Raw genomic sequence first — 9,711 nt, forward strand, 5'->3', positions numbered from 1 at the left:
TATATATATATATATATATATACTTTTGTCATAGTACCCCCAAGAATTTAAAACTACTTTCAACTCTTAATCTATGTATACGCTAATCAGTAGAGTATTTTAAATTAGATGTAGTATTCCATTTACTGTATTTGTGGGACTATAAGCCACCACTTTCTTCCCACGCTTTGAACCATAGTTTATTGCCCGGTGCAGCTTTTCTGTGGATTTTTCTTCTACCGCCACAGGGCTCTTTAGCAGGAAATGAATCATTGGAAGTCAAAATTGGAAATCCAAGAAGAAAGCACTAATTTTCATTTAGAACAAGCAAATGGTAGCACCAGGTACACCAGAGAAATTTCTTCAAACTCATACCCATCATGGAAACCACACAAAGACATTCATATGATGCAGCTTTTAAGTTGAGGGTTATCGATCTGGCAGTTTAGGAGGGAAATAGAGTTGCTGCACGTAAACTCAGTGTGAACGAATCGATGGTTCGGCATTGGAGACGGAGGGCTGAGTCCTTAATAGCAGATTTATTGTGAAAAAAACGTGAGCGGTGGAGAAATCAGCAGCTTATAGCCCAGTGCAGCTTATATATGTACGTATCCAGTTTTTTCAAAACATTTTGTAGGTGCAGCTTATAGTAAGGTGTACTCTATAATCTGGAAAATACGTTAATTAAAATTTGTCTACTTAGTAGAATTTTTCATATACGATTACAACCTTAAAAATGTATAAGTTACATATATTCATCTGAAAAAAAATGCTGTAGTTTGTTATAACCAAAGAAGTAGAAATCTAATCAGGAAAATATCGAGCATAATTGATGTTTTAGTATTGAAATTGCTCATGTCTGTTTTATACAAATTTGAAGATATTATATGGGATGGGTGCAAATTTCTATAATCAAAACCTGTTTAATGTAGCAACACACCAGGTCAATGTAGAGGTCAGGAGGGCTTTGTGTGGAGTTAGAAAACCAGGTTGGGGCAGTTTGGAGGGATGGAAGTACACCTGGCTGATAAAATTTGGTCCCACATTTTTTGAGTAGAAATGTTTCCACATGAAATAGCACATCCATTGTTCTTAGCTTGGGAAGCTGCTTTAAGGAGTGTAGAGAGGATGGCTTAGGCAGTGAATTTACTGGATGCCGTGACCTTTAGTAGAGTTGTTTTCGTGCAGCATAAGACCTCCATTGTTCCTGGCCAGAAAAAGTCTCATGCTTTGTCTGCGTGCAGCAGTAGCCCAGAACCACGAGCTGCTGGGATGTAGGATGAGTCCACCTCTAAAACAAATAACGTCAGAACGCATCAGACAGAAAAAATCCACCTTGATGTACTTGGATATAAAAGTAATTGAGCTAAAACAGCTATTCAGATCACTGGGGTGAGACTGCATTTTTTTTCTGTCTGCACAGTGCTCCCCTGAGACATGTCTTTGTAATTTGTATTTTTCTAAGGTAATCAATGTTTTCTTTGTGGCTTTGGTATGGTCATGCTGAGATGTTGGTGTTATTTTATCCATTTGAGTGTTTAAATAAATTCTGGTTGATTGTGAAGTGATTGTTGTCTTTATGGTTTCACATTTACACCCTGAATTAACAGCTCTGGGGAGACAAGATAACAAGCAATAGGTAGAAATATCTCATTCTTAACAAGGTCAATAGGTTAGAATATCTTCAAAAAGAAAATTGGTGGGACGAAGAGGAGTGGAGCAGGGGGAGGGTGTTGATGCGCACACAGTTACTGGAAGGCCTTTTCTTTTAATAATGCCAAAATTTACATATGAATGCCAGAAAGTCATATTCAATAAATTAGATATGTCTTGATCAGGCTTGTCAGATTAATAGTACCTTCCAAAAATGACCTTTTAGCAGGTATCAAACATACTACGAAATATAAATATGTTAAAACATACATAATCTAATTAATCTATATAATGTCTTTCATTTGGTGATGGAACTGCTGACAAAGGAACTTTCCAGTCATATTCTAATTTATGGAATCAGCCTGTATTTGCTCAATGCTTGCGTACAGTTGAAAACAGTTTCACAATTCAGTAATATTTTTTGTTAAGAATCATCACATAGTTGCCCTTTATTGTCTGATTTGATCAAGTGCTAAAAGCATCAACAACATGAGATTCTGTAACAATCAAAATGTTAAACATTTTAAAAACAGAATAAGTAATTTCTGTGTAAACCAAATGAATCCTGGTCAGTACAAACTTTGTACTTTTCTATTATGTGATTCTGATTCCACAGCTGTCCCTCAGCCGGTTGGCGAAACCTTTTGTCTTGCTGACTTACACATAGCAGATGAGATGTGATGTGTCTTTAATATAGCAAATAATAAAGTCACAAAACCTTTTTTGGGTCTGGTTGGGGCAGTTGGTGAGTAGAGTGACCATCGATATTACTGGATTCTATAAAATGTGGCTTAAAGCTGAGATGCTGATGTTTGGATATGTAAAACATATATTCTCTCGGCTAATAAATATACAGGTCCTTCTAAAAAAATTAGCATATTGTGATAAAGTTCATTATTTTCCATAATGTAATGATAAAAATTAAACTGTCATATTTTAGATTCATTGCACACCAACTGAAATATTTCAGGTCCTTAACTGTTTTAATACTGATGATTTTGGCATACAGCTCATGAAAACCCAAAATTCCTATCTCAAAAAATTGCGGCTGGCGATCCCTCCGCTCAGTGGGGCCAAGCCGTCACCGCTGCCCTGATGGCTCCAAAAGTATAAAAGTTATGTGAAAATTCTGGTATTGTAAAGAGTATTACTAAAATATTTATACAAATAAGGAGTTATGTTTGGGAGGCTGGTTCTAGATCAGGGCCAGGATAGTCAGGGTTTTTCCATGGCGACACTTAAAAAAGAATTAAACAAAAAAACAGAGCAATATTTCATTATTTGATATATCAAGTAAGCCAAAGAGCAACTTGTGTCTCCAGAGATTCAGGCTGCAGAGCCCTGATCTAGAGGATTGGAAAGTGTGATCCTATACAGCAGCTAAAAGTGCAGCACTATAATTTTTAATTCATTGTTAAAATAACATTGTGAAGGTTAAAAAAAAATCCACCTCTGAATATTAACAAAATGCTTTTATTTAGCATAATTTCTTCTGCACCCCTGCTGGAAATTAATCTAGAACCGCCCCTGGGCAGAAAGTCTATGTCTGACATTAATAATACATAAAATGACCACCGAACACTGAATTAATATGTCAGCATTTCTTAATAAAACAAACAGAAAGCCCTAACAAATCTTTTTAAAGAAGGAAATATTTATGTATTTACTGTTAATCTCTTAATATGATTTGGTCTTTAAATGGCCATTTATATTATTTTGGCTGATACGACTATACATTAAATAAGCAAATAATTGATTATCTAATAATCAGACCACAACAGTCCACAATAAGAAACTTAATCAATCATAGCAAAATGTTCTGTACCATATCAGTCTCAGGATTTGATTGAGGAATGAAGAGACGCTGATGTCTGGTTCTTTAGGTTCTAACCAGTTCTTCAGTGTTCCTCTCCTGATCCATTCTGTCTGACATCATGCAGCACTGCACACCGCGCCAGGACGAACCTGTGCCTGTATTCATCTTCACTAACATGTTCAGCCTGGGATTTGAGTCTTCCCTCTCACGTCTGTATCTTTACGAGAAGTTTTGGTTCTAAGGACAGTGGAGTATAGGGTTGAGGACGTTTTAAAAAGATGCGGTCGATAGCAGCTCACTGCGGCTGCGTAGAGTCCGTCTCTAGGCAACCGCAAGTCAACAGCGTCAGTCCGTAGTGTTCAGGGGGTCCTTTAGCTGACCTTAATATATCCTGTGCTTTATTTTGGTCATTATTATTACAATTAGTCTTGATGTGTGATAAGCATGTCTATCGGACATTTATAGAAATACGGAACAAATCGTGTCCCGTATCAGTTCAATACGAGACGCGATATTTAACAGCCAAATACGGGATGATTCTGTATTTTAAGGGACAGGTGGCAACCCTACACCTGGCTGTTAATGCTTTGAATACAATAATGCTTTGATTCAGGCACATAAAGAAAAAAAGGTGCAGGAAATATTAGTGGGGACTGTCCCCTTCATGCCAGAGTTAGTGGGAACATGTCCACACCAGTTCTTCAGGAAGTTATGCCTATGGTTGTGGCCCGCACATTCATGAAGAAGAATGGTGACTGCCAGACAGTGGACCAGCAGACAGTCACTGAAACTCTCCACAAGCAATGCCAGAGATTTTTACATTTGGAAATAAAGTAATGGAATAAATGAACTTTTCCATATTCATTTCAAAACATGGCCAAGTTAGGGTTAAGCCTCTAACCCAGGTCTGTTACTAAGATGTTTAACTCTATATGTAAAAGTAAAGGTAAAAATTCAGGCCTTCATCCTTCAAGGAACTAATAGACAAATATTTTCTCTGTGCAAACTCACCATTTGCCAGGTTCTCGAACCTCTGTGCCAATTTTTTCATGGCCAGCTTGCTCTCTGTCTCATTCTCCAGCTTGGAAAGCTCCCTCAGAATCTTACAGGCACCAAGAGCACTTAGCACAGACTCCCCTGCCTGATATGGAGACACAGCAAGTCAATTGAGATGCAATGAAATGAAGCTAAATTAAAGGCAATTTAGAAAAAGGTAGTATTAGGACTTGCACATGAATGCTACTGGTTCTAAAAGAACAGTCATCATCTTCAAATGGTCAAGTTTAAGCTAAAAAATTCACACACAAGCCTTGGACTAAAGATTTTAAAGTAACATGTTCTCACCATTTCCCAGAAGTATATAGCCATTTCACTGCGGTTCTGTAAAACAGCCCAAATGAAGAGAGCTGCCCACGGTGAGAGGCACTGCTGGTTGCGATATGTACATTCCCCCTGCAGAATTTTGTTGACTTGCTGAAGTTTGGAAAAGATATATCAGAGTAAGCAGTTAGTTTCTTTCTTATCTCTTTTATTATTCCAATCACAATATGATTTTACATGTTGGTTTTAGCTATAAGATTGCTTAATGTACACTAGGTATCTCTCATGACAGACATTTTTATATCAAACTCATTAATGATCCAGCTAACTACACTTGTAATATTTTTTTCCATGTCTTGTCCTGTGAGGAACACATATCACAGAACTATTCTCAGTACTTGAATTATTCTGTTGTGTTGTTTGATACCTAAAAATTTATTTTTTAAACTTTATTTTATATTTTCTTCATTTATTTTATTTTTTGTCTGGTTCTCCATTTTTTATACTGCACATATATAGTATGTACAGTATACAGTATACACATATACAGTAAAAACTATATTTTTATCCACTGCAGTGGATAAAAAGGAAAAAGAGAAAAAAGGGAAAGCAGTGTGGCAAAAAGTTGAAAGTCCCCTTTGAACTTTTTGAAAGTTCTCTTTCAAAAAGTTGTAAGAAGAGAGAAAAACTGGTAGATAATACAAGAAAATACCCCAGGTCCCCAAAGTCGGTCCTCGAGGGCCGGCATCCTGCATGTTTTAGGTCTCTTCCTGGTTAGCACCTGGATCAAATGATGGCCTAAGAAGAACATCGACATGCTGAAAAAGTTGTTACTACCACCAGGGAGAGAACTAAAACATGCAGGATGCCGGCCCTCGAGGATTGACTTTGGGGACCACTGCCCTAGGGTGAAAAACCTTAGAAACCTGCTTCTATACCTGCGAAAGGGTTAGGGTTAGGGATCTGTCCCTCTGGACCTGAGGCAGACATCGGTCGATAAGTTCCGCAAAAGGTTTTACGTATTTTACTGAGATTTTATGTGATTGACCAACATTATAGATGGGAAAAGTTACATGGGATTTAAAATATATCCTTAGCACAAAAATCCTAAAAATTTTCAGTTAGGGATGTACGATAAGGTTGAAAAGTGTATCACAATATGAGCATTTCATATCAGTCTTGCTCTCTTGCTCTTGATGAAGGCGGACACTTTTTTCCTCTCCTCTCCTCCCTCCCTGCCCTTGTCTGCCCTGCTTGCTCTGTTTTGTCTTTTTCTGTATTTTTGGAGCCTTTCTTTGCACATCATCCAAATCTACAAATTATGGATCTGGCCAACCGGTCTCTCAATGCAATTGATCAAATTTTCGACAAGAAGTATGGGCACAGGAGAGCCTCTTGTCCTGCGGGGACACACTCGGTGGGATTCATCCTGGATATAAATCATGATAACAGGATTTCTGCTGTTTGGAGCTTGTGGATTCCCGGATTATCGACAAATTTGTGACGGACTTGGCCGAACTAGCGAACACTCCGACTGTTGGTGTGGACAGAGACGAGGACTCTAAAACTCACTAACGAGTTGGAATCGATCTTGGAGAAGTTCGGTTCAGTGGAATGACCAAACTAATTTGGATGATTGGGAACTGAGATGTATCGGAGAGACTTTAGGGAAGATTGAAATTTATAATCTTCCCGACCTAAGACATTCTGTTTATGAATTGGCTTTACCTGTGTGGCCTTGGAAGGGCTGCATATCTGTAATCTCCTTGAAGATATGTAAACACAACGCCCTTCCCTCCTCACCCCCTCCTGTTTCCATGGAGCCTTGGAGCTGAACGCTCCTAAGGACATCATTCCTTGATCACAAACACCTCTGTCAGACTATGCCAGGGACCACAGCCACCTGGCTTCATGGCCCTTTGACGTCACCACCTTCACTCATGTCTTTGTTTTGCTCCTTTGTTTTGTCTGAATGTTGCCATTTGCCCTAATGTGTCCTTTCCTCTTTTCCTTTGATTTATTTTGTTTGCATTTCCTTTTAATTCATGTAAAGCACTTTGAATTGCCTTGTTGCTGAAAATGTGCTATATAAATAAAATTACCTTACCTTACCATCAGTCAATATTGATAATTATTGATTAGTTCTTTGTTTTAATTATCTAAAATACTGCCAAACTAGTGGTGTGAGCTTGTCTTTTATCCAGAATTTTCACTCCACGCCATTGTTGTTTATTTTAAAGTAGCTACAAGGCATGGTGGCGAAACCTTAAATTGCTGTGCAAGTTACTCAACAGGTTGTTTCTAGGTAACCAAAGAGTCAGTGTGTTAGTTAGTTGATGGCACTCATGTCCATGAGAGAATCAGTGGCTAAAGTCTTTCCTCTGCCTACACGATTTATTGTCCAGTCCTACTTTCAGCTTAAAACCATTGTAATTTTAAAGCTGCATATCATTTGAGAAATTTTCCTACCACCTTTGACACCCTAAAACCTAAGGAGGACTTTATTTTACCATGACTATTGGTTATTTTTAACTGTATGACAGAAGGGGAAAATGTCGGCAATGTGGTGGGTAATAGCCACAGTCCTGAAACCAATTCAGTCATAGGGTACAACAAAGTAATGATATTGTCATGGTCATTGTAATGGAACATTTTTTAATGTGCTCCTCACCCCTCTTGTGCTTTAGGTATTTCTGCATGATCTCATCATGAGATTGGTCAAGCTGCTCTCAAGACTTCTGCAGTGTCATATAACAGCAGGGGAGAGCTCCTTAATCCTGGAGACTAAGGTTTACTTTCCCAACATATAACATATCTGCTCTCTTTAGCATCAGAGAACATCCTCCTTTCCTTAACAATAGACAAATGACCAGACCATCTGTGTTGGGTTCCACAGAATCCCTGGTACATCACTTTCAGGGATTCACACCTCTCGTCCAATCAAGTCTCTCTTCTCTGACCAGAACCTATAAAAGGAAGCCAGATCCACTGTTGGTCAGAGCAGATTTGACAGACTCCTTTGACTCTATCTTTCTGTTCTCACCTTGCAAGGTTTTAATAAATTTATTATTTTTCTTCTCATCCAGGCTTTTGTTAAAGTAATTTTTTCCACGACAGTCATTTGTGAGACTACATTAACGTTGATTATTTTTCATTGTTACAGTTGCAGGAGAATGTCACTGTAAAGATGAATCATTTTTCTAGCATAACATTTAAAGCAGAGATTTTGGTCTGAATATTTTGGTACATGTTACGTGAATCCATTTGAAGATGAGAAGCAGACAAATATTTTCACAATGTCAGATTATTATTTTTTATTTTTTAGATAAAATAAGTATATGTAATGAGTCAAACAGAAGGCTTTGGCCACCTCAATGACCTGTAAACAGGTTCTTATATAAATAGTTCTATACTCACTAACCTTCAGTGCTCTTCTAGTGCCCATCCTGGGGTCAAGACCCAGAGCTCCGTAGTAGAAAGGCTCACAGACGTCACCTAAGAGATCCTGCAGCAGGCGGGATACCTGAAGCACAGTCACAAACTTTGCTTTGACATGTGTTATAAGTTTGCCTCCCTTATTTGTTTACACATAATGTGATTATTTAAGTGCACTCTTAGAAATGGCTGTAAATTTACGGTGGAATTCCAGCAGTAACATACTGTTATTCCAAAATACGGTAGGATCTTGTCAATTTGATGTCGTCTTCTGTTGTCACAATCAAGACTGATGACTGGCAGTAAACTACCGTAAAATACAATATAGTTTTTTCCCCAGGAAAGACATTTTACTTGTATTTGCATCTTGGAGAACCAGCATTTAAAGACAATATTAAACGGAAAGAAAAAAAAATACTTTCCATAATAAATCTTTTAGGGAATGAATCAAAATCTACAGAGCATAATCAAAAATGTTAGAATACCAGTGCTGGTGTTGTTTGTTAAAAATACAATGTTAATTAAACACTTGTTGAGTCAAATTCAAAGATAGGTTTGTCAGTTTCCCTGTCAGTTTCCCTAAAGAGATGGTGTTTGCTAAAGAGTTGCCCCCACAATCGCAACGTATCTGTGACGTCACGTGTTTGCCCGGGCAAGGTAAGTTCCCCAAAGCTATTAAAACTTTGGTCTTTATGTTGTCTTTTTAATGTTCTCTCTTTAATGCATTTATGTAATGTAATGGTGATGTATTGACTGAATGTTTGTAACTCCCTGGCGGACATTATACCACAATATATGCTGCGTTTATACTGTTATGTATTCTGTATCTCAATAAAGATCTATTAAAAAAAAGGTAAGTTCCATGTTAAAATCATCATGTGATTCTTGAGAATAGAGACAAAATGAGTTTTAATTTTCCCCTTTTTTATTATTTCTCAACTTTATGTATGCAAATATGACAAATAATGTTTTGGAAATGTAAATATGCTAAGGTGCAGGCTCCCAGTTGCAACATTTTTTTTAAATTACATTTTTAATCGACCTGACCCAGAACTTTGTCATCACCATCTGACAAAAATAAATATAAAATTATTTTTAAAATACTCTATTAGTGATATTTTTACTCATTTTACAGACAAATGCTTCTCAAGAAACAAAAGAAATATTATTTAAAACAAAAAACAACAAAAAAGTCCATCTGACGGAGTTGACAGTGCATGACGGAGTTGACACAGAACTGAAGGTGGTGACAAACTAGTGAGTAAAATGAAAAACTTGATACATGTGAGCAATTTATGTAAAATACATTAAAATTAATTAATTGCACATTTAAGTGAGATTTGTCAAGAATTTCACTGAAAGAGTCACAAAAACTCTGATGGAGTTGACATCTGACGGAGTTGACGAAATGCCAAACTACCTCAATTTATATGATGTTATTCTGAAGGAGGCCATCAGGTCCATGAAATCTTTACAGTACACCAAAATTAAGCTTTTATTTAACAAAA

The 9,711-nt window shown here is 37.2% G+C and overlaps 1 protein-coding gene across 3 annotated transcripts in view; it reads right to left on the reverse strand.

Annotated features, from left to right (window-relative positions):
- The window catches only part of LOC103156809 (transient receptor potential cation channel subfamily M member 5-like), a 52,170-nt gene that overhangs the window by 28,167 nt on the left and 14,292 nt on the right, over positions 1–9,711 (reverse strand). For all 3 annotated transcript variants that reach the window (XM_007578988.2, XM_016664656.1, XM_007578989.2), the window contains exons 3-5: positions 8,190–8,291; positions 4,793–4,921; positions 4,460–4,589 (exon numbers count right to left, since the gene is read on the reverse strand). In XM_007578988.2, the coding sequence (XP_007579050.1) occupies positions 4,460–4,589; positions 4,793–4,921; positions 8,190–8,291 (361 nt within the window). The remainder of the gene's footprint in view (positions 1–4,459; positions 4,590–4,792; positions 4,922–8,189; positions 8,292–9,711) is intronic.

This window comes from Poecilia formosa, unplaced genomic scaffold (assembly GCF_000485575.1).
Source record: "Poecilia formosa unplaced genomic scaffold, Poecilia_formosa-5.1.2 Scaffold503, whole genome shotgun sequence".
NCBI lineage: Eukaryota > Metazoa > Chordata > Actinopteri > Cyprinodontiformes > Poeciliidae > Poecilia > Poecilia formosa.